This window comes from Paroedura picta, chromosome 4 (genome assembly GCF_049243985.1).
Source record: "Paroedura picta isolate Pp20150507F chromosome 4, Ppicta_v3.0, whole genome shotgun sequence".
Taxonomy (NCBI): domain Eukaryota; kingdom Metazoa; phylum Chordata; class Lepidosauria; order Squamata; family Gekkonidae; genus Paroedura; species Paroedura picta.
In genome coordinates, this window is record NC_135372.1 from 91,250,840 (window position 1) to 91,276,484 (window position 25,645).

At 43.1% G+C, this 25,645-nt stretch overlaps 1 protein-coding gene across 1 annotated transcript; it reads right to left on the reverse strand.

Moving 5' to 3' along the window:
- On the reverse strand, positions 1 to 25,642 carry CFAP57 (cilia and flagella associated protein 57). The gene is made up of 22 exons (XM_077334127.1): positions 25,215 to 25,642; positions 24,347 to 24,663; positions 21,998 to 22,284; positions 21,316 to 21,523; positions 20,707 to 20,859; positions 20,338 to 20,477; positions 19,325 to 19,490; positions 18,954 to 19,067; positions 16,041 to 16,253; positions 15,596 to 15,769; positions 13,221 to 13,382; positions 11,467 to 11,622; positions 11,273 to 11,366; positions 10,289 to 10,479; positions 8,804 to 8,977; positions 6,806 to 6,964; positions 6,375 to 6,518; positions 6,168 to 6,284; positions 5,390 to 5,524; positions 3,908 to 4,051; positions 1,696 to 1,828; positions 1 to 376 (listed from the first exon to the last, which is right to left on the reverse strand). Exons 1-22 carry the CDS (start codon positions 25,369 to 25,371, stop codon positions 165 to 167), a joined length of 3,750 nt encoding a protein of 1,249 aa, XP_077190242.1. The 5' UTR covers positions 25,372 to 25,642; the 3' UTR covers positions 1 to 164.
- Between the last annotated feature and the right edge of the window lie 3 nt (positions 25,643 to 25,645).

A 25,645-nucleotide genomic window follows, 5' to 3' on the forward strand; every position in this document is an offset into this window, starting at 1 on the left:
TCCAGCCTGGCTTGTTTATTGTTCCTTCCCACTTTCTGTCTCTCTTTCCAAAACAGAGATACTAAAAGAAAACACCTGGGGAGCGTGGGAAGCCAGACCTGAGTCCTAACATTACAGAGCAGACAAACTGGTACAGCTGTGGCATGAGGCTTCCCAAACACAGGTCACTGTGACTGTACACCACTGCGTCTTTCCATCTCCAGCACAGGAAGCTTCCCATCTGAGATAGCCCTGAGTGCAATGGGTTTTTCCTGCCCTTGTATTTGATCTCGCAGACATTTAATTTCTATCCGTTGCATTTCGATGATCCTCTCCACTTCCTCCTCTGGGTTCAGCCGCGGGATACCTGGACTCTGGTGCCTCTCAGGAGAGGGAGCTGGGAGAAATAGAAAGTCAAATTGTTTGATAATTGCAGAAAATACTTCTGGGAAATGGCCTAGGACATGGGTAACCAGAAGTGTGGCAGAAAAACAAAAGGAGAACATGATTGTCTCATACTTAGTAATGTGAGGGTGGGTCATGGCTCAGTAGCAGAGCATGAACACGTGGAAAGTTTAGTTCTGAGGTCATGGGACCTGCATGGAGTAACACCTACCAAGGTCAGTAAGCAGCAGTGAGAAAAGGATGGGGAGGAACTACTCCCTCCTTCCTCTTTAGTTAATGAAATTCTGCTGACAGATGAAACAGGAACAGGGCCTTATGCCAGCAGACAAGAGTCAAAACTGGAATTCTGTATGGTTAAGGCAGGCTTTCTCAACCAGGGTTTTGTGAAACTCTGGGGTTTTGTGATGGCCCTGGAAGGGTTTTGCTGATTAAGTGGAAGTTAATTTATTTTTAATATATTTTAATGTTAATTTTTTTAGGGTGATATGACCATATATCTCCCAAAATAGCCAATAACGGGCCTGGAGGGGGTGGGCCCCAGCCATAAAAATCCTTGTTGGCCGAGGCTCATTGCATGTGGTAGTGGTCAATGATAAGAAGGTTGAGAAAGGCTGGGTTAAGGGATAACTGTAAGAAGAGACAAACTTAAAAGTTAAAATGGGCATTGCTTCACTGCTGTAAGGTTCACTGCATTGTGTGAGAAGCCAATTGGGGAGCTGACATGAATCAATGTTGCTGTTGAAGATAAAGTCAAGTGGCCCTTGCAGTGCTGGCAGAGCTACTGAGACTTAACCCTGCTTTCGTCTGACCACCAGGGCAGAGAGACACTGGGAAATGTCCTGGTCAGTTTGTCCCTGGTTGCAAGTTCTACCACAACAGGGCTTCATATTGACTCCCATTTTATGTGTATCACTGCCATATATATCTGTGACATAGTAATAGCCTTGGACAAATGACAGCCTGTTAGTCATTACAATACACTGTTTCCCTGCAAATCTCTTGATGGTAAATATACTCCATATATGTGATTCAAGCGCATAAGATACTATCATTAGGACAATCACCTGTACTTATAGTTGTGCTATTAAAGTGACTGAATATTTACATTAGTAAATAACCTGGTGATTTAGGATCAGATGGATTTTCATTCTGTAGCTCAAAAACTTGTATGTGCTAATCCTACCATATGCTGATCAAATATGAGACATCATCTATTTCATGTCTCAGAAACTATGGAAAAAAATGACAGCGGGAGAACCCCCCCCCCCATAAGCAAGTAAAGGACAAGAGATAAGTAACTACAATAATCACCTGCAGATTGTCCGGGTAACTTCTTCCGTTTATTAAGGAGCCCTAATGTGGACTGAAGATCATGGACCTGAGTGCGAGTGACCTTCAGCTCTCTCCGTAATTCATTGATTTCCTTAATGAGGCTCACATTTTCCTGTGGGATCAAGACACAACACATCCTGAATAATCTTTTCTACATCATCCCCGCAGATCCCTACATGATGTCTCCACTGTCTACTGGGGAATTCCCTGAGGAAGTGAAGGAGGCAGTAGTTCATCCCTTACTAAAGAAACCATCACTGGATCCTCGGGACCCAGTCAGCTACCGCCCAGTCTCACATCTTGCGTTTCTGGGTAAGGTGGTTGAAAGGGCCGCTGCGGACCAGCTCCTGGCATTATTGGAGGAAACCTTGGCACTTGCCCCATACCAATTGGGCTTATGACCTGGCCATGGGGTGGAGACGGTATCGGTCACCCTGACGGATGATCTCTGATGCCAGCTGATCAGGGCAGTTCGGCCATCCTCATGATGTTAGATCTGTCAGCCGCATTTGATATAGTTGACCACAATTTGTTGGCCTATCGCCTCGCCAGGACAGGGATACATGGGACAGCCCTTCAGTAGCTGCTCTGCTTGCTGCAGAACCGGACACAGAGGGTTGCAGTGGGGGATGAGTTGTTGTGCCCCTTTTGACTCTCTTGTAGGGTCCCATAGTGGGCGGTGCTCTCCCCTACACTTTTTAACATCTTTATGCACTTTCTGGCTCAGCTGGTCTGGTGTTTCAGGCTGGGTTGTCATTGATATGCGGATGACACTCAACTCTATCTCCTCATGGATGGCCTCCCAGACCCCCCCCCCCCCCGCAATCATTTGCCAGAAGTTGTAGCTGAGTGGCTCAAGCAGAGTCGCCTGCAAAACGGAGGACCTATGGCTAGGAAGGAAGATGGTAGGTCAGGAAGAACGTTTATCTATCCTGGCTAGGACGCAACTTAACACTGCACCTCTGGCCAAAATTTTGGTGGTGATCCTTGATGCCTTGCTTTCTAAGGAGGCACAGGTTATGAGGGTAGCCTGCCAGCCATTTTACCATTTATGCCAGGCGAGGCCATTAGTGCCCTATCTGTCTTCAGAGCACCTGGCCATGGTGATTCATGTGACAGTCACCTCCAGAATTGATTTCTGTAACTTGCTCTACGGTGGCCTGCCCTTGACTCTGACTTGGAAATTGCAGCTGGTACAGAACGCAGCTGCTAGACTCCTCAAAGGAACATCTTGGAGAGCCCACATCCAGCTGCATTGGCTGCCAGTTGCAGCCTGGATCAGGTTCAAGGTTTTGACCTTTAAGGTCTTTCACGGTCTGGGACCCACATATTTGAGGGACCATCTGCTGCCTTATGCCCTCTGCAGAGCTTTATAGTCTGTGAGAACTGACTTGTTGGTGGTACCTGGCCCCTGGAAAGTTCACCTGGCCTCAACCAGGGCCAGGGCCTTTTCTGTCCTGGCCCCAACTTGGTAGAATGTGCTCCAAGAACTGCTGAGAGCCCTGCGGGAGCTCCCTACATTTTGCAGGGCTTGCAAGACAAAGCTCTTCTGCCAGGTCTTTGGTTGAAGCCAGGGCATGGGAGATCAGATGGCCCCTCCTGGTTAGATCATCACTGGGTTAGACCATCGCCTGGTAGTACACCAGCACCCATAGAGTACTCCCATGACGCACAGAGAGGGAGCTAGTTGATCCGGGGGGGGAGGGGGGGGGAGATTATAGGTTTTTGCTGCCAAGATACATAATTTTAATGGGGGGATTAATAATATTATTGTATTTTATGTGGGGTTCTATTACTATGTAACCTATTTCAATATGGTTTTGCTGATAGCAGTGGGTAATAAATCTAAAAATGATGATGATGGGTTAAAGATAAATGGAGCAGATGAAGTAGGAGGTTGAAGGAATAAAGCAATTGATCATGCCTGTATGGTCTTCACACCTACCAGGTCTACAATAACATCTTTTCCAACCAATAAATATATTGTCCTCTGTTCCCTTTCTACCCCTACCATCCCTTCAAGAGACACCTTGATATTCTAAATCCCAAATTGGAAATTATTGTTGAATTTGGGGGTCTCCGGATATCCTGGGAAAGTACAAAAAGGATCTACCTGGAGCATATTGAACCTTCCCCCTCCACAGCAGACTGCAGATGTGAAGCAGACCTCTCTTCATTCCTGTCCTCATACCTGCATGATGCGCACATAGTCTGCACGATGGATATCACTTTCCTTTATCACTTTCTTCTTCAGTGTTGCCAGGTTGTGCTCGAGATGTTCTCGCTGCCTTGTGTATTCCTGATGCAGGTCTGTGTCAACACCCACAATTTCCACCTGGAGAAAAAAAAAGGAAGTCAACTCAATAGGAATGCAGAAATTTTGGTTCTCCTTCCCTATTAAAGTGGTGCTTAAGAATTAATAACATAGGTAGCTAAAATTACTGATGTTGTTATTTGTGCCGGTAGCCTATTTGTTGTTGGGGACAGAAAGATTCCTGCATTTTCCTTGTTCCATCTTTATCAGTTACTAGTAGCAAAGGCCATTCTAAAAATGGGCTTGGAAAGGGGTAGGGGAAGGCCCCTGCCAGCTGCAAGCCCCTCCGCAAGCCGGCGACAGGGCTTTGCAGCCAAAGGGAGGCTGAAAAGCCTCCCCCCCCCCGGCTCCTACCCATTGGCAGCATCTCTGTGGTCCAGCCTCCCGTTTGGCGGAAAAGCCCTGTCTGGAGGCAGCGATGCCACTGCGAGCAGGCAAGGAGGGAGGGTGGGAGCTCGAGGGGAAGGGCCAATCAGGTTGCGGCCAGCTTCGCTTCGCTGGCCACACCCTGATTGGCCCTATTCCATCTCGGACAGCTGGACACTCTCTACCCCCAGGGCTATTTCACAAATTTTAAGAGGCGCCAATGGATAAAGATAGAATCAAAGAGTTGGAAGGGGCCACCTAGTCCAGCCCCCTGTTCAATGCAGGATCAGCCTAAAGCATCCATGAAAAGTTCAAGGTAGTGGTGAAGTTTAGGGATGATTTCCAATTAGAGCTCCAATTAGTAGGATTATTAGAAACTCTGAGGGAAAACCATCTCATTATCCTTTGAGAAAATTTATTTATATACTCCATATTCTGGGTTAATAGGAGTCACCTGATTAGGAGGCCACAAGGATATAACTGTAGTGGGTCAGTTGGCTTTTTTAAAAAGGAGGGGTGCTACAAGTAACATGGCTTTTGGGCCTTAAGGAGCAATATGTAGCTCCTTGCTTTGTATACGGGAGCCTTATTGTTTTTGTCCTGGATTCCTTAGGGAATGTTTGTACCTACTTTGCAACTGAGAAATCTTCAGTTGTTTGCAATCCCTGTTTGAGTTAGGTGTTATGTTGGCCCAGCTAGTGTTGTTGCTTTTCTTCCATATTAAAGTCTGAAAATGTGTACTATGTTTAATTCCATTTAAATAAATTCTCTTCTTATATTTTAACTGATATGGTTTTCTTGTCATGCAATAATACCCCAGAACCTATGTGTTTTCTGACAGGCTTGCCAAGGTGCTTGTATGGTTTGCCTGGTTTGTGGCAGTGCACCGACCCAGGGGGAGCAGTTGCTTCCCAGAGAAGAGTTTGGACCTCAATGGCTTTGGAGTCCATTACAAGGAGATGATAGGGAATTTCTGCAGAAAGGAGAACTCACCATATCTGCCTTCTGAACGTACTTCTCATAAATATCCCTGATGCTCTCCTTTAGTTTCTTAGGCTCCTGGATGAGGCCCACACAGTTGTGAAGATCCGTTTTAAATCGCTTGATAAGTGCTTCCATATCTCGCTCCTGCAGCCAGGAACATGTTAAAACTTGATTCATCAGAATACATTGTTTGTTTGTTGGGACTTCCTTTGCCTTGGATATTCCCAGTCCTCTCACTCCTCATGAACAAACTCTGGACCAATTCACATATGCAAGTATATCAACTGATATCCCATCACTGGGATCAACGTGTGAACTGCCTTCTTCTACCAGAAAATGCAAATACCAGACTCTGAAGAAAAATACTATTGAATTACAGAACTGTAAAAAAGAAAAAGGAACTCCAAAGGCCATTGACTATATATGCCTGAGCCTGCAAAGGACCAAAAATAGCCTCTTTACATTCACAATAATAATTATATTCATTTTTAAAATGTATGACTATTTTCTTACTGAAATACACTCAGTGAAAATTATAAATTTAAAACAAATAATGCAACTATTATACATACTAATAGTAGATCAGGATTAAGACATTAGCCACATACCTACCCAGTAGGTGCATACAAATTGTATCCTTTTCATGCCAGCCTCTTTGGTAAAAGAATGTTAATGTGTTTCACATTACCCAGAACCTTTATAGCAACTAATATTAGCCCACCCCACTGATTCTACATCATTGTTAATAACATAATCCGCACTTCTATGCCAGTCCTACTAAACAAACCTTCTGCATCTCTTTGTGCATCTCTCGGTCTGTGGCTCTCAACTTCAGCCGCAGTTCTGCTATGTTAAGTTCTAGCTGTGTGTTCTGCTTATGGAAACACTCCAGTTCTCCCTCCATCTATAGAGATGTGTGAGAGAAGATACAATTGTAAATAACACCTGTGATCCGATCTGGCCTTCAAGGATATCAAGACTGAGAGTTGCTCACCTCCTGGATCTGCTCCTTCATGGCTTTGATGTCATTCTCCCGTGGTTCTATTTGCTTCTTCAACTCTTTTATTTTGTAATCTAGTACAAATTTGAATTTTTCCAGCTCCTGGTTTTTCTTCTTCAGATCATAAATTCGCTTCTCCTGGGATACATAAACAGGCATATAAATGAGAAGTTGCTGAAGAGAAACAGGGACCTTACCAACCCTCATCCAGAGCCTGTGTGGTGCAGTGTCATAAAGAGGATCAGAGCCCCAGATTAATACCTAGGGAACATCAAGTTTAGCTTGGGAGACAAGAATACAGAGGCCTTCTTTACACAGCCAGATCTTTCCTGCCAACTAGAGATGGGGACACCAAAGGCAGCTGGAGATGTAGGAATGGAACAAATATAAAATTGTACAAAATGAACCTCCCAGGTATGTCTCACCTTGTCTTGAATTGTCTCATCTCTTTCTTGAATCTCCCTTTTCAGCCCCAGAATATCCTTTTCTAAGGCCTTAATGACTCCTTGCAGCTTTTGCTGCTCTGCCTTCAAGGCCTCAATGTCGCTGCTGCGCTCTTCAATCTCTTTCTGGAGACTGTTGAACTAGTAAGATAAACACAGGATATCTGCCAAGCTGGAAACAGTGAGCAAATGTCTTATCCAGCAACAGCAGTATAAGAATTGACAACTAGAACAAACCAAAATTCTTGCTTTCTACAGCTGAAAAGAGATACTGCTCTAATAGATAGACATACGACACCATAAATTAGGTTATCATCCAGTGAATTCAATATTTACACTCTAGAGTTGAAAACTGGGAGATTCTCCCAGGACACAGTAAGACTGACTGTGAAAGCAAGCATGAACATACTTATCACAGTAAGGCAATCGATCATATTTTCAGAGCCTGTACATGATTCCTCTCAAAAATAATGGAAGAGGGGAGATAAAGTATACTAAGAATTCCTTGGGTCCTGTAGAAAATCAACAGGCTCATTGACTGAATGCATAAGATACAGGATGGCAAATTCTGGATTGGATCCAGTGCAAAATTTCTACTAAGAGAGAATTGGAATCAGTTCCCCCATTTTGCACAGACCTCAGATGCTCCACTCAAGCTCTTCTAGGGGTTCCTTGTTACTAGAAGCAGCCTTTCAAGAACATTTGGGACTGTAGTGGGAAGGGGACATGGAGAAGTTTTGCTTTGCTGACAGAAGTGGATATTTTGCATGGTTTCTAACCTACCCTAACTGCTCTGTACCTTAAACACTCTCAGGGAAAAACACTAAGTGACGGCTGTTCTCCTGAATCTTGTGTGTTAGCAGCACATGGTTTTGTTTTGCTCTTGATACTTTTAAAAAGTGATAGACAAAGGGGGGTATCCTCTGGATGGGGTCACTCAGCTTTAAATACAAGGTATACAACTTAGAGTTTTTCTTGAATTATGATTGCGTCTCTCAAGTAAAGATTTGGATTCAGCCATCCATGAACTAGTGACTTCCTACACTGATTATTTCAATGTTTTCTACACGGGGCTGTCTTTGCAGATAGCTTAGAAACTTCAACTAGTTAATAATGCTGTAACTCATGACCTGACAGAAATGGGCAGCAGGTAGCACACTGCTCTAATTTTGGCTAAACTGTGGCTTCTTAGTTGCTTCAGATTTAATTCAAAGTGCTGTTACCTTTAAAGCCCTACACGATTTCTGACTAGTATACCCTAGGGCAGTGCTTCTCAACCTGGGGGTTTAGGCCCCTTTGGGGGACAAACGACCCTTTTACAGAGGTTGCGACAGGGCAAGCAGCTTGGCCAGAGGGGCGCCATCCACACAACAGCCTTCCCGGGTAGATCGAGATAGAGCATTCATCTGTCTGGAACAGCGGATAAGAGTGAGATCAGCATGGTGGGACAAGAGGCAGAACTGAATTGAGAAACCCTGGGGAAAAAACAATTTATATACAATCATGATCTTCACTGGCCACTGGTTAGTTTTGGTTTAATTTCTGTGAAAGAACACTTGCATAATGTTATGGTTGGGGGTCACCACAACATGAAGGACTGTATTAAAGGGTGGCAGCATTAGGAAGGTTGAGAACCACTGCCCTAGGGATTGCATTCTCCCACGGATATCTTCCCCTCTCCTTTCAAGTGGTAGGAGAAGTGTTGTTCTGCATTCTATGTAGGTACTATGACAACTATGTTTTCAACATGGTAATGCCAATGGAAATGACTTTGCTAGCATTCTAATGATTTTTCTTTACTATTGTAATTTTACTGATATTTCTGTGGCTGTGGTTTAACACTAATGGTAGCTAGATGGCAGATTTTAAATTGTAGCATTTTAGCTTAAAATTTGCCATGGTTGTGATTTACTGTTGCATCATTCATGTGGTACACTGCTTTCTTGGAAAATATAATCCATGTGAGAAAGCTGAACTTGCCTTCTTCCTCATTATTCCTGTCTCCCCTTTTAGCCGCAGGTTGGATTCTCTTTCCTCTCGAAGCCGCCTCTCGTATTTAATTTTAATATCTTGAATTTCTCGATCTTCATCTTCTTCAATCTGTTTTTTAGTTTCCTCAAATTCCCGAAGCTGCTGTCTTGCATCATCTTGAGCCTGAACGGTAGGAATGGCAAAAGAGGAAGAATTGAAAGGATGAAGTCCCAGGGTAGCAATGAACAAAAACATCCTTAGGCTATGGGCATTAAAGGAAGCAACATGCGGTTACACTGCTGGAGATCTTAATGATTGATAAAATGATAAAATAATTATATGGATTACCACAGTGCCAAGGGCGTTTAACTTCTATTGCAAGTCAGGAGACCAGGAAACTGATACTGGGGGAGGCTCAGTCCTAATCTCTAAAAGGAACATGTGTTTATGGAATGGTGACAGCCAGCTGTACTGAACCACTGAAAGCTAGTGTGGTGCAGTGGTCTGCACATGAGAATAGGACTGTGTTCAAATCCCCACTCAGCAATGAAGCTCAGTGAGTGATCTTGGACCAGTCTCAGCCTAGCCCATTCACAGGGTCATGCTGAGGACAAAACAGAAACCTCACGTACTCTGTGCTAAGCTCCTTGAACAAAGGGTGGGATAAACATATGATAGACCGAATTTGGTGATACAGCTAACTTGGTATACCATTCCTCAGGCAAAAGGAAAACAGGCTTTTTCATTCCATTTTGTATGCAGCACTAGAGAAAAAAACCTACACTATCCCAGTGTGGCGTAGTGGTTAAGAGCTGCAGCCTGTAATCTGGAGAGCTGGGTTTGAATCCCCACTCCTCCTCCACATGCAGCCAGCTGGGTGACCTTAATCCAGTTACAGTTCATTCAGAACACTCTCAGTCTCACCTACCTCACAGGGTGTCTGTTGTGGGGAGAGGAAGTATAGGTGATTGTAAGTTATTTTGAGACTCCTCTGGGTACAAAAAAACAGCGTTCTCTTCTTTTGGCTGGCAAAAGTGAGGCAGGAAGGAAAGTGGCTGTTCCTTCTGTCCTCCAGCAGCGCTTCCTAACAGAGTGAATGATTGCTTTTTAAGGTGAGCTATCCTGACATATGTTGGCCGGTGAGGCCAGTCACACACCTATGATCTGACATGTCAAGTATGTTGTGCAGCTTGGCCCTTAGTTCTGGAGTGGTCTCAGAATTAGGCCAGCCTGCCATGCAAGAAGGATTTCTAACTCTGCAGGGAGATATGTAAAGAAATGTGAGGATTTCTGATACTAAGGAGAGAAGGTCAAAGATCTGGGAATTCTATTTTTCCTGTTTGCCTCCTGCTTCATTATCAGAAATAGGAATCTCTCAATGCAGAGTTAGATCTCCACTGGCTAGGGAAAGCTAGCTGAGCTCAGTCTCTTGCAGCCTCCCAGGGCCCTGTGAGGACTCTTGGCTTGATTTAGCCCTAATTTAAAACAAAGTACCTCTTCCAACAAGGTTGTTTTCTCAGTCAGCTTTGCTTCATAATATTCTGTCAGCTCTTCTAGTGCCTGGCTCTTGTTCTCTTCCATTTCATGCAGCTGCTTCTCATACTCTTCCTGCATTCGCTGGGATTTCATTTGCAGCTCTTGGTACTTTTCATATTCTAGCAACAATTTCTGGTTGTTGCCAGATTCTGACCAAGGAGAAAAAGAAAACAAACAAACACTACAGAACAGCAAGGTATACAGCCTTCTTTGGTACCATCTATAGCTTTCAGGAAGCAAAAAGGTACCAGTCTCCCAATCTGTTGGTACTTGCTGATGTGAAGCCTCTGATCCAAATTTCTCATAGATCGTCATTAGCTTGGATGCAATATTTGTGTGAATCCTATATTTATGTTTACCCAAGAATATCCAGACTAATTGTTTTGGCTCTTTAGAGCTAAGCTGTAAGCGAGGTAGAAGCCGCCCTCCTGCACAGGAACAATATAATGTAAGAGTATCCTATATAAACACTGATGCTTTTGTTATGGAGACAACATAATTTTGAAGTCCTTCCATTCAATTTGATCAGTACAACAGATAGGCTGGAAAGAATAGCAAGCTAAACAATTGGTTCTGGGTAGCCTGAATGGATAGGATGCTTTGAACCCCCCACCCACCCCCAAATCATCGAACTTTATTTCAGACCATGTCTGTACAAGCAAGGGCTCTTTGCATCTTTCTTTTAGATCTTCCGTTTCTTCTCAACTTCATTGGTATATTTATAAGCCAAAATTAATCAATTCTGTTTACAGCAAATTAATCCCAATATAGCTATTAAGATTCAGATTATGCAATAACGTCTTCAGCACTACAGATGAAATACAGATGCAACTTCGATAGGTTTGCTTTTAAATTTGCTTTCTCTCCCCCCTTCCACTTTGTCATGAGGATCAAAGACCTTTCTCACATTTAGGAGCAGTATTTATTTATAGCTCTCCTAACCTAAGTCTTGCACCTCCCTTGACTGCTTCTCCATTAGTTCTGTAAGCTGATCCTGGTGCTGTATTTCCTGTTTTTCTTTCTCTGTTTTTAAAACCTGAAAAATACAGAGATGACACCTTTAAATCCCACCAGACCTTGCATGATGGGAAGGGACAGGCTAACTGAAGGGAGATGCAACAGCCATTATCCCTTGCCTGGTTTTTGGTTTTCAGTGATTCCATTTCCTGGATGAATTTCTCAGTTAATTCCTTCATCTTTTCATTATAATTCATGTCTTTGAGGCGTAGCTGGTACTCATTTTCCATCTTCAGCTCCTCTACACGAGTTTTCAGTTCTAACATGATCTGAGTCTGCAAAGAGTTATAGGAGCGTTAGCAAAAGATGTCAATGAATAAATGTTCACGTATAATAATTATCAAACGAAATAAAAGAGACTTCTGTGCCTACTTGTGTGGGAAGTGTCTTGCAGGACTGTTTCTCACATTACATGATGAAAGGTACATGCAAAAAACTCTAATGTGGCATGTCAGCACATGCATGCTTCTCAGCATATGTATCAAACAGGAACACAAGCACATACATGTTTTGCTGCTATGTCACGTGAATCTACTCTCAGAGTAGCTGATACCATTCTACATATAGTTTAGGCTCATTACTGTGGGTCCTATCGTCTATTGCCAACAGGAACTGCTCCCTGCCCATCTCCGAATGACAACCTTTAAAATACTTAAAATAGCAATCATGTCACCTCTTGACCTCCTCTTCTCCAGGCTGAACATTCCTAAGTCCCTCAGCCTTTCCACACAGGGCTTGGTCCCTAGGCTCATTGCTCTCCTCTGAACCCTTTCAATTTTGTTCACATCCTTTTCGAAGTGAGGCCTCTAGAACTGCAAACAGTATTCCAGGTGGGGTCTGAACAATGCACTATACAGTAGGGTTAACATCTTGCAAATTTTTATGTAATACTTCAGTTGATACAGCCCAAGACTGCATTTGCCTTCTTTACCACTGCATCACACTGTCTGCTCACATTGCGCTTACAGTCTGCAAGTACCCCAAGATCTCATTCACAAACAGTAATCCAGAAGTGTATCTCCCATTCAGTACATATGCTTCTCATTTTTGTGACTCAGATGTAGAACTCTGCACTTATCCTTTTCCATTTGCTCACTTTTCCAGCATGTTCAGATCTTGTTGACCTCTTTCTCTATCTTCTGGAATTTTCATTATCCCCCTGATTTAATGTCGTTTGCAAATTTCATGAGTAGTCCTTCCACCCCCTTATGAAGAGAAGAAGAAGAGTTGGTTCTTATATGCCGCTTTTCCCTACCCGAAGGAGGCTCAAAGCGGCTTACAGTCGCCTTCCCATTCCTCTCCCCACAACAGACACCCTGTGGGGTAGGTGAGGCTGAGAGAGCCCTGATATCACTGCCCGGTCAGAACAGTTTTATCAGTGCCGTGGCGAGCCCAAAGTCACCCAGCTGGTTGCATGTGGGGGAGCGCACAATCGAACCCGGCATGCCAGATTAGAAGTCCGCACTCCTAACCACTACACCAAACTGGCTCTCCAAATCATTGCTACATTTTTTGAAAAGAACCGGACCCAGTACCAAGCCCTGTGGCACCCCACTGCTCACCTCCCTCCAATCTGATGAAATACCATTGACAACTACTCATTGGGTGTGGTTTTCCAATCAATTCGTTATCCACCTAACCATCCAAAAATCCCGTCTATAGTCCTCCATAGACAGTCTTTCATGTTATACCTCAATTCTTCACTGGGGGTTTCATTCTAGTAACCTCTCTGTTGGGGTAATGATGCTACTGCATGAAGATCTGAACCACACTGAGATTAATTGATATTCAGACATTTTCTACTTGAAGGATATTGTGCAACTCTGGATGCATGTCAGAAATATCCAAAATTGTACTCATGTTCTGCACAAACCTTCTCTTCCATGTCTGTTCTAGTGATCAGTACTTCATCCGAGTACGGAACATCTCTCTCCCTTTTCAGCCCTCTTCCTTCTTTATCATATATTTTCCAGATAATCAGACAGCCATCCTCTGCTGACGTTAAAAGGAACTGGTCATCAAAAGTTACAGACATCTAGGAGAAAATAAGAAGAGACATACTGAACTCTGAGACCTCTTATTTTTGCTTTCAGGATTATTTGTAAACTAGCCGGAAACCCCATTGCATTCAGGAATGCAATGGGCGCTAGTGGGCAGCAGCAGGGAAAGCGGGCCAAGGGGGGGACGTACCTGAGTTGAGCGGCGCAAGGAGGTCAGTGGCGGGCAGGCTGCTAGGGATCAGGGTGAGTGGCGGCAGGTGCGCGGAGGGCTGGGGGCCAGCATCCTGTCGGTGGAAAGGGCGGTGGCCAGGCAATGGCGGGGGCAGCTGTACGGCGAGTGACTGGTGAGCGTCGCACTGGTGGCCAGGACCATTGGGAGCGGCTGGCTCGGCAGCAACGGCCAGAGGGCAGTGGGGCTCTGCAGGCGGGAAGGCCTGTGTAGAGGCGGCGGCTCTCTGGTGGGTGGGCGGAGGACCGTGGCGGGGCTCCGCAGGCGGGAAGGCCCCTGTAGAGGCAGGTTCTTCTGGAGCGGGTGGCTCCGTGGCAAGCAGAGGGCCACAGGCCACCACTAGCAGCCACGCTGTTTTGGGCGAGCGCTCCCATGCTGCTGGGGGAGGCGGGCGCTCTAGAGGCCGTCCCAATCTGGAGGCGCTCAGCTTTGCAGCAAAATGGAAGTTCTGGCAAAAGTAAAATTTCCTCATATTGCTCAAATAGGCAATGCCAAAGCTTCATTTGCTTTATACAGAGCAGAGCCTAATTTTTTGTTCCCTAGATCTTTGAGCCAAGTTTCTTCCAAAGGACCACAGAACTTGCAATTATTGCTGCCATTCATATGTCCACTAGAGGGACTCAGAACACTTTCAGTGATGGCTGAGGAACATTGTTATAGAACTAGAGGCAAAGTCCATTGCACCCAGGGAAACAACAGGAGCTAGGATGCACACCTATACTGTGGCCTTCCTGGGGACTGGCTCTGGTGAAACCTCCTGCTCACCCCTGAAGTCTTGAGGCTCCGCCTCCAAACCTCAAGGAACATTTCTGACTCAGAGGTCACCAACCTCCAGTATGGCCTGGAGATCTCTGGGAATTGGAGGGCATCTGCAGACTATAGAGATCAGCTCTCCAGGGAAAAATGGCTGTTTTGGAGGTGGGGACTGACTCTGCAATGATTTGGCTTGCTTGGGAGGGGGGACTCTGTGGCTTTGGATCCCATGGAGGTGCAGGGGTGCCAGGCTCAAGGTGGGAAACAAAGAGAAATGCTGTGTAGCAGTAATTGCTAATAACAATAAACATCCAATAATTCATAATAATTGTCACAGTTTCTTCCTTCAATGAGAATATTCAATTGATAGCAAAGTTTGCTTGAAGAACTAAAAACTTTTCAGTCTGTACGTTCTTCATTTCAGTCAATTTCAAAGTAAATTAGAAACAGTTGTATGTTACAATCAAACATGAAAACATTGGTTGGCAAAGAACTTACAGAGGATTTCTCAATTACTGCCTCTATGTCAACTTTTATCAACTTTTTTTTTACCAGTGAGAAACCCCTGAAATATTCTTCAGCCTTCAAGAAACCCAAGAAGTGCGATCTCCAGGTTCTGGCTAGAGGCTAGCATGCCTGCCACTGTTCAGGGATGCCAGCTCCCAGTGGGACCTGGAGAACCCCCAGAAAGAAAGCTCCTCTCCAGACTGCAGAGACCAGTTCCCCTGGAGGAATGGGCTGATTGGAAGGGGGAGTCTCTGAGGCACTCTGCCAGTGTTCAGGAATGCCACAACCATAATTATTGACTGGAGATCTGGTTGCCTCCTCACACTAGAATGGACAAAAATTATCTGCTTTGATTGACATAATTCTACTTGCAAAGCAAATGAAAAGAGTAACTCAGTCAGGACACAGTCCTTTGCTGACATTGAGCTTCCCTGAACTCACTCAGGTTACGTGAGTTCCGTTTGGATAAGAGTAACATGTGCTGAGACAAGGGTTGGGAGCATCTCGATGGAACTCATCCTCACTGATTGGTGCAATCTGAGTTGATCGTGTCTGGTGACTACCAATTCTGATTAAGTTCCATTGAAGTGTGATAAGTACATACAACTTTGGTATGATTGAACATCCATCATTTACTCTACTAGCAATATCATTTGGGCACCTCTGCATTAGCAGATGCTGTTGGCCAAGAAAAAAGATCTACACAAGGGCCAGGGCAATTAACATGACTCGAGGCTGATATGTATATTTGGCCTTTACCTTTGTGACTGGACCATGATGGGCTGGATACTCATTGAATTCCTTATACATAGGCAGTGGGTACTTCATGGACCGGATGGCCCCAGAGGAGGTTCCAGTGAACACCATGCGGCCAGAATGAGATATCACTATGCAAGTGTAGGCAACGTCAAAAGTAGGCACTTCTCGCAAGATCTGAAAAGACAGGAGTCACACTAAGTTCTACAATGTTATGCCCTATGTAACAAACCACAGTGCAAACATTTATCTGTAGATGGGAAAGTGGCTGTCTGTCACAGAGGAGGAAGAGAAATGGAAATGTAATCAGCATCATGTGGAACAGATAGGCAACCCCAGACATTGACAGTTATGGGCCCAGCACTGGCTTCATATGAGGGAAAGTACCTCTTTCTCCCCCAACTCTATTTGATATCATCCTGCCAACAATGCAGGAGCATGAACTCACCGAGGAATCACAGATCTCCTTGATACTGTGGTCAGATCCAACAGCAAAGATTATTTTTCCATCAGATGATAAGGCCACTCCACTGTAACTGCAAGACTTAAGCACACACTCAGATTCCCTCTTGCCGTTTTGGAGGTTCCATTCATAAACTGCACCATCTGTGCCACAGGAGATCAATTTATAGTCATCCATGCTCCAGATGACTGAGCGCACCTAGGAAATAATGAGCATATACATGAAGCCCAAGCTCTTGACCATGAGTCACAAGAGTCGCTGTTTGTTTTTTTTAAGCAATGGACTTACTGGAGCAGAGTTTCTTAACCTTGGGTTCATGGACTCTTAAGGAGTCCATGAATGGGTTTCAGGGGATCCGTGAACCAGGGATAAAAATTTGTGTTTTTTTTTCCTGATTTCCTTCCTGTAACCTTGAAAATTGTCTTTATGGAAAACATTGTTGATTTTGTTATTACAGTAATATTTCACTCCAAACAAATGTAGGAGGGCATGAGATGCTACTGGAAATGTTCCGGTAATGTACAATCATCATAACTGCTTTTCTATTACTTTTTTTTCTGGGGTGGTGCCCATAGCTTTCATCAGATTCTCAAAAAGGTTAAGAACAACTGGACTGGTAGAAAGTAAGTGACTCTACAACAGAATACAAGTGCTTCTGTTTGGGACTTTTTGTTCTCTTGAGCAACTGGCATGAACTTTTTATGATGGCACAAGAAAATGGTAGCAATAGAGGGGAAGATTTATAAATGAAAGACACAATAATTACAGCTTTAGGCATCAGACACATCACCAGCAGTTCAGTCAGTGCTAGGCTTGAGCACTGGCATCCTCTGGCTGTGTTTCTCCTAAAGTTTTGTTCTTTTTTCCAAGAGCAAAAGTCCTTACTTGGCAAAACAATACATACAACAAAACATATTACACTTACTGCTCTTAGCCATATGCCAGCCATATGCCCACTAGACCCCTGCCCATCGTGGCTTCTAAAAACATCCGACATAAGAATAAGAGCCCCCATCCAGGAGATAATCAACTTTTCTCTCTCAAAGGGAGAATTCCTGGAGGGACTAAAAGAAACAGTGGTACGCCCGCTCCTGAAAAACCATCTTTAGACCTGCAAGAGTCCGACAACTATCGACCCGTCTCACACTTAGCGTTTCTGGGGAAAAGCCTGAACCTATGTAACAGCTGGGTAAGAGGGTGTTTAAAGATGTTAAATAAAGTTGGAGAGAGGACCACCCCCTATGGCACTCCACATGGGAGTTGGCAGTGTTATGATTGTCTCTCCAATTGCAACCCTGTGTCCGCGACTCCAGAGACAAGTATAGAGACAAATACCCAATCATATAAATACATGTGAAAAGGTACAAATTCTATCCATATACAAGGACCAATGCCAAATGCTTATCAGTTCAAAGCCTAATTCAGTCAGCACTCTATAAAATTAACTAAACTGTACATAAAACATCATACATAGAGTTTTACCATTAAACCATTTACTCACAGTGAGATGTTTACCCATGTTGAGATGCAACACGGACAACTCATCAAGATGTACAGTATTTCATATGCTCATCAATCTAATTAGGTCCAGTTCACAATCTTCAAAGCTCCAGTGGGGTGCTCATGAACAAATAGAAAAGAATTAGCACTATGATAGTCCACCCCCTTGAATATATGGAAAAGGTCACATCTTCTTTTGGGGGATGGGCTACCATAGTGCTGAATCTCAGGGTTGTGTTTTTCTTCTCCTCTTTGATACACTTCCCAGTGCAACAGTGACATTGCTGGACCATACTCAAAGGGGAAAGAGCAGAGGCTGGAGACTGGGCAAACACCCTTGCAGTGGGGCTGTATAGGACACAGCAGAAACTGTGCTGTCACTCCCACAAGGTGTCATAAGGGCATGCTAACATGGCCCTAATAGATGGGGAGAACCAACAACCACAGTGTAACAGCCACAAGAAGCCATTAACAGGGGCATGTGAAGTGAAAGGAAGGCTCATGCAGTGCATCCCCTGCCCTTTAAAGGCACAGTCTTCTAACAAACAGAATGTGGCAGCAAAGGAAAGAGGACCCGATTACTCCCCAACCATAGCCCAAAGCACACCTGAACCTCTGGACCTGACCATACTGGTGCTTGGCAATGGTGCAGTGGTACTGGGCTGCTCCCCAGCTTATCTTTATGGTTGTGGAGAAAAGAACTCTGGATAGACTGAAGAAATTAATTCACAGGGCTCAGGGCCTGGAAAGTCTTTCCTTTCTGGTCTGTGAGACAGGCCTGGTGACAGTCTAGTAGGAATTGATTTGCTCCTTCAAATCTCTCTGACATTAAGGCAAGATGGGACCAGCCTGAAATGTCAGATATAATGTCTGCTGGGTGTAATGGGTACCTAGTATGTACCAGATGGGTACCAGATGTAATGGGTACTTAGTACAGTTTAGCATTGAATAAACATTAAAGAATAGAAATCTTTGTTATTACAGACATGAAACAGTCAAAATTAAGCACTTTTAAGCCCTGATTTCAATAAAAGATTTAAGCCTGTGCTTAGCTCTCCAACTGAAATCCAAGGGACTTAGAAGTACTTTGTTTTGGTTGTAGTGAGTTCTCTGTTCCTAGGAACAAATTATATAATACGATGGGAAGCTGAATAACTGATTCTTTGGTTTGTGAAAAGTGAATCAAAATGTATTTTTTACCAACAGAGAACTATGGGCCTTGGAACACTTGATGTTGTAATGAGGATAGGCTGTTCACTCCTGTTCTGTAATTTCTAATGCAGAAAAGAATGCCAGTGTTTCAAAAACAGCATCTTATAAGATTTGCAATTTCAGATACATCCTGTTCAACACACTTTATTACTATTATAGAAGAGGGTATAGATGACATTCACTCACCTTCCCATTATGTCCTTTCAAGTTAATGATGTTCTCAAAAGTGGTGGAGGAGTAAATGTGAATGACATTTCCATTTACTGCTGCAAATACATGACCTCCATTACTGAAAACACACTGCAGAGAGAAGCAGGAACCAATATGAAGCAAAGAATACACACATATCTCTATGAAAGTCACTGTTATCCAGAGTAATTTAGAGATCTTCTAGCAAGCAGCTTCCGTTTGTTTGCATTCATATAATTTCTCTGTACCTAGATGCAAGATACCAATCACCAAATGCACCTTGCCCTTGGCGTCTTCTAATATGTTCACAATCCATATTCTTCCTTTCCTCCTTGTGCCCCCATAAACACCACCCCTTTACCCCTCACCTCTCTGCATCCTCGTATGGTAAAGTCCTTAAAAGTCCGGATGTCATCAATTAGCAGATTCATAAGTCGAAGTTTGTCAGCAAAGCCCACCAAAACATATAGGCCACTAGGGTGAAGGGAGAGCGCATATGCCTCCTCTTGGTACTCCTTGTATAGGTCCAGTGAGCTGTAGTAAGAACAGACAGAACACAGCTCACTTTCAGCAAACCTGCCACTACTGCCATCCCCCGAAAAATGCTGATTAGGCTAGAATGGTTCATGTGAGATCATTTCAGTCATTACTTCTGGATGGGCAAGATAGAGATGAGCAGATTCCAATTGCCCTGTTTTAATTTGTTAAGTTTATATCCCTTGAAAGTTACCAAGAAACCCACAACATTTGTTATGTTCAATGCTGTTCCCGAGGGCTCCTTGTTCTCAGGAGCAGTACTGCAAAGAGCTCAGTAGGCTTCAGTGGGAGAGCACTTGCAAAGCTCCATAGATGGTACTTTGGGAGCCCACTTGGAAGGACAAGTTACAAATTAAGTTATTAAATATCCTAAACAGAACCAATGAAAGAGCTTTGCTTCTACATAAATGTATTTACATTAGAAATTTCTAAAGAAACGTTTTCTAATGATATATGATGAAAATAAAGTAAGAATCAACCAGCTTCCTAAGTCTCTTGGGTGTAAATATATATTTTTTTTCTGGGTTTAGAATCATGGCATATAGTTATGCAAAATATACAGTACTCCTGTGACTTACAGCAAGTATACTCATCCTCTTTGAACCTTCCCTATGGACACACTCCAAATATATTTAAATCTTGCCTCTTGGTCAGTAGACAGACAGACCCATTTCTATTCTAACCATCATCTCTTAGTAGCACTCCCTTTTCTGAACAAATATAAGCAACTGCTATTTAGCAGAATAGGGTTGACACGTCCCTTATATTGGCTCATTTCCTCTTCAGGGAATGGGGACCGTATATGTATTAACCTAAAGCAGTGCAGCAGAATATGGCTTCTTACTTGTTCTCATAGTTCCAGATGCGGACAGATTTATCCAATGAGCATGTAGCAACAAGGGGCTTGCGAATGCAGGTGTCCAAGCCAGTAATAGAAGAAGAATGTAATGGGCAATTCAGATATTCAAAGTGAGCTGTTTCTCCCTAGTGAAATATCACAAAAATGTCAGCTACACATAGTTCCAGGTAAGTACTTGCTACTGTTGCTTAATCTTCCTTCAGTATTGTTGAAGTGTTGCCCAAATGTAGGGAGGCTGATGTTACAATGCCATTGGTTTGTTTCTGTCAGTTGTTTCGCATCACAATTATTTGAACTTCTACAAGTATAAGAAATTTATTACTGTTCAAAGATTTGAGGGCAGAACAAACTTACCCTACTCATTTCAGCAGAGGCCATGGAAAGCAAATAGATTTGGTTCTTATTTGTGCTGATGAGGAGCGTCTCCTCTGCAGGGCTGAAGGCAATACATACAACCTCCTGCTTGTCTGATTGATTTGGGTCACTGCTGCACTGGTCCTGTGGAATCTATGCAGTAAGCCAGAGTAGTTAGATAACTGTCCTCCATACACACTTTTCAAGCACAGTAGAGCAACAAGTACATCTCCACAGCCAATGATAGCAAGATGGCATTAATAACGTTTATGGTACCTTTAAAGCATTATTTTCAATATACTTGATCACCTTTATATCTTACAAATCAGTCAAACTGCCTCAACCTTCCAAAATTACTTTTCCCTTAAAAAGAAATGGTTTCCCCATTATTTAACAGATGCCTTTTGCACAGTCTCATGTAAGGAGATTGCTGGAGATATAGGTCAGATCTCCTGGAACCATCCTACAACCTGACATATATATGCATCTTCCAATGTCAGCAAGTTTTTAAGAACTGGCTTAGGCATCTACTGCCCTCTACTCTGTGAGACAGGATGCTTCATACTAGTTGTCAAATATACTATTCCTATCTATGACACCTCTACTTACCCGTATTTCTCGGCTCTCTCTATAACCTTCTTTTTCTTCTGACCTCTCAAATAACAGAACAATTCCTGGGCCAGCTGAGCAAGCAAAGCCTTTGGAATATGTAGCAACAGCAGAGACTCGAGGCAGAGATGTTTGATGCTGTGTTTCAGGTTCAAAAATCAGGTCACTAGAGACTTCAGGGGAACTTGTAGCAGGAAATTCAATAAGGCTTTAAAAAAAAGGAGAGAGATTCAGTTCATCAGTAGCATCCAGAAAATTATACACATTCCAGATGCCACTCATAGATTCTGTACATTGAATTACTTTTCATATTAAACTTGTGTTTTAATAGTGGTGGGGGTCATGTAGTTCTTGCCAACCATTGTGGTTGAAGGCTGTAATTCTGCACGCACTTACTAGGAAGTAAATCCCAGTGGACTCAATAGAACATACTTCTGAGTAAATATACTTAAATTGGACCTAAATCTAGTATTCCAGGCAAGCAATCAACATCTAAAATCTAAACAAAATACTTAACTTTGTAGATAAGATGGAACGTTATTGGTTCCACTAACATTTTCCAAAATTGCTAGTAAAATTGTGTTTGGGATACTTGTCCAGGGCTTCTAGATCCTAGTTCAACCCATTATCTACTAGACTGTGGATGATTGTTTTAGACTAAATGGTTTGAAGGCTGCCTTACCTTTCTGATTCTTGTAGGGCTTCCTCCTTCTCCGCATGAGTGGGTAGCTCTTTGTGCTCAATACTGGTCTCCCAGCGTAAATCTCCAGAATCAAATAAGTAAAGCTTGCCTGTGTCAGTGCCCACAATCACCTTCTCTTCAGAGAGCCAAGCATGAGAAAGGTAGTTATGTGGCTCCCCTCGCAAAAAGTTGGTTTGTTTTAAGGTTCCCTCTGTATATCGGAAAAGTTTGAAAATGCCATTTCCGGTAACGCAAACTTGGGTATTATCCTGTGGATTGAAGCTCACCTGGGAAACAACAAATGATCATCTGAGAAGCATCAAGATTACAGGTCACATGGAACATTTTAAATGTATAGCCTTGACAAAGAATAAAAATATCAAGTATTTACAAAGTGGTCACAATCATAAATACACACATATACACTCCATATATTTTGGATAACCATACATTTATTCATATCAATGTATCTATTTGTTTTTCATCTGTAAAAAACAAATATTTTCCTGGTTAGGTACCCCCCCCACACCAGCTTTGGCAATGTAAAAAAGAACCCGTAATTGTACATAAATCTGTGCTGTTGACAGTGGTTCCCCCAATCAAATATTTGAATTAAGAAAAAAAATAACAAAAGTAATAAAAATTATGGAAACAATCCTAAGGAGGCTTACTCAGAAGTAAATCCCATTTGATGCAGTGGCTTAATTCTAGGAAGGTGCTTTTAAGACTGCAATTTATATCTAGGTCTGCAATGTTATAATGGATGTAAGAAAGATTTCACCTAAATCAATACTATAAATGCTCATTCCTTATAACAGTGTATCTTATATATTTATTTATGAAAAGAAGTGAAACTATGTGAAGTCACTATTAAGTTCAGTGAACACAGACTCCAATTTTTCAGAACAGTTCTTTTCACTTAGCAACTCCAAAAACTGAACAGAGAAAAAAAGGCAAACTCATGCACTTTTATATCTTTCAGGCAGCCCTCTGCTGTCTCTGATTGGTCCTCAGCAGAGCAATCCGATTGGCCCTAAGCAGAGCAATCCGATTGGCTCTAAGCAATCTGGTTTGACCTTAATAGGTTCCTTTGATTGGTTAGTTCCTTGACTGGCAGAAGCCCTCATTTGCATCGGTGGCCAAATGCCCACAGATATAACAGTCATCTTATAGTAACACAGAACATTGGCTTGTCTAACACAGTATCATCTGCTCTGAGTGGCAATGGTCGTCAAGGTTTCAGGCAGGATTTTTTCCCTCCATGCTTAAACTGGCCATGCTGCAAGACTTTCTGCATGCAAAACAAACAAACAAACAAACAAACAAACAAAAACCCAAAAAAGATCACCACTAGTGTGGTACTGGAGTTGCATGGAAGAATCCCATATTCTAATTCTCAATCATGAAGTTTACTGGGTGACCTTTATCCAGTCAATTTAGTGACACATACTACCTATCTCCTAAGATTATTTTGAAGATAAAGTAAAAAGGGGAGAATCATGTACACTGTCCTGACCTCCTTGAAGAAATCACAGGATAAGAATATAATAGTATTGATTCAGGTTGCCTGTTACCTGATGGTAATGTGAAGAGGGACTTGGTCACTTTTCTGACACTAGTTAACTAAACTCTGAGCAATCACAGCATATTATAAATGGGCAAAAGCACATTTGCACTTTATTAAGCTAACAAGGAATAATGGCATAGTATCTGATATCTGACGATCAGTGATTACAGAAAGGAAATCCTAACAGGAAATTCATATACCACAAATTCAAAGGAAATTCATATACCACAAAGTCCATGTCTCCCATGCAAAATTTAAGCACGTGTATTCTAAAAGTTGCCTGCTAAACACTTAATTCCTAGGTGATTGATTGCATATCCCATTCAGATCATGACTATGGCATACAAGAAAGACGTGCTTTCCCCCTGTATTATTTCCCCAAAATAAATGGCCCCCAGAGCCACTATTTGCCCACTAGGAAAACATGTGTACTGATGGGATAGCCTGTATATCTGCAGCAGGGCAAGTAGTGGCTCACTTGGGAGAGCCAATCAGGAAAATATGATATCAAATAGAGTTGGGGGAAAGTTTCAGTCCCTTCTCCCTGGTGCACCTGGGAAATGAGTATTAGTGTAAGCTATCTTGAACCATAGAGAAAGATTGAATATAAATGTTTTAATAAATTCATGGTTAGCTTCTATTATCCTTTGGAAGAATTTTATAGCCAGCATGTGTATTTTTTCAACAGGGAAAAAGCAAGCAGCTCCAGTGTTACTGGTTGATTATACCAATCCAAGTAAGTATCCAAATGCACCCCAGAAGATTTTTCTCTCCCACCATACCTGATATAGGGGGTTGTTCTGACTGTCAACTCTGACAATTGCCATTAATCTTTGCTTTTCCCACATCCAATATGCTAGGTTTGATTCAGGAGGTCCTGTCTGAGCCACTAGATACTTGGAATCAGGAGAAAATCCCAGACTAACAAATTCCTGAACAGGAAAATCAAAACTATTTAGGACTTTTCGCTTCTTGCATGGGACAGATGACAGTTCATAGATTGTGATAGCAGGTTTATCCTGTACTGTCTCTGAAATGGCCAGGTATCGTCGGTTTGGGCTAATAGCCAGTGCCAGCATCCCCTGGCTCTTTTCTGAGCCTATAAAGTACACAGAAAAAAGATTCAGTTAGTTTAATGCAACTTTTTTAAAATAATGAGCTGGGGCCAAAGGGTAGTCAATTTCAATTTCCCCTTGAGCAATAATCCATATAATCCAAATCCCAGGAATTTCTCTGTTGCAAAGATACTGGGAGAAAAAAAAAGGTGGGGCACACACAAAAACGAAAATCCTGTTTCGAAAGTACCAAGCAATATAAACTTGAGGTTCACCACTTGCTCTCCACCCCCATATGTTTCATTTTTGATGTGTTATTTGTGTCCTGAACCCAACTTCTCCACCAACTTTTCACTGATTAATTTGCAAGACTAACTTTTGAGTAACACTGCATGTATAAATTCTACAGCTGAAAAGACAACAGCCCAATATGTGGGAGAAACTTGCTTATTCATAGGCCTGGCTGCTGTATATAAACAAAGCCCGCCTTTCTGATTATGAAGACGGGGCAATAGGGGGGAAAGTTCATCCCCTCCTCTACAAAACCCTGAAGAATGAGGAAGTTGTAGGAGAGCGACGTAAGTGGCTCGTTTACCTGGAATGAACTTCTGCCATTTCTGTTCTATGTGGTATTTCACACAGCTATTCCCGGAGGGATACACTATTATCTGTTCGTCAAAGAAACAAATATTGTTTGCTACGCGAGACTGGAACCCAAAGATGTGGAGAGCTTGTGCCACAATCACCGACATGACGCCCGAGATTGAGCAACCTGTGCTGGGACACCGGCACACACGTTACTTTCTCCGCCGCACGTTAGTCTCGGCGTTCCTCAGAGCCCCCGCCAATCTTTCCGCGGAGATGTCCTTTCCTGTCCACGGCCTCGCTCTCCCGCAGGTCCCCGGCTTCTTCCCCCGGGCTCCGGCTCACGACCCCCGACGGAATGCGCAAGGGCCGCGGAGCTGGTTGCCATGGAGACAGCGTCCTCGAAGCACGGCGAGAGAGCGACCGGGCAGTATCGGAAGT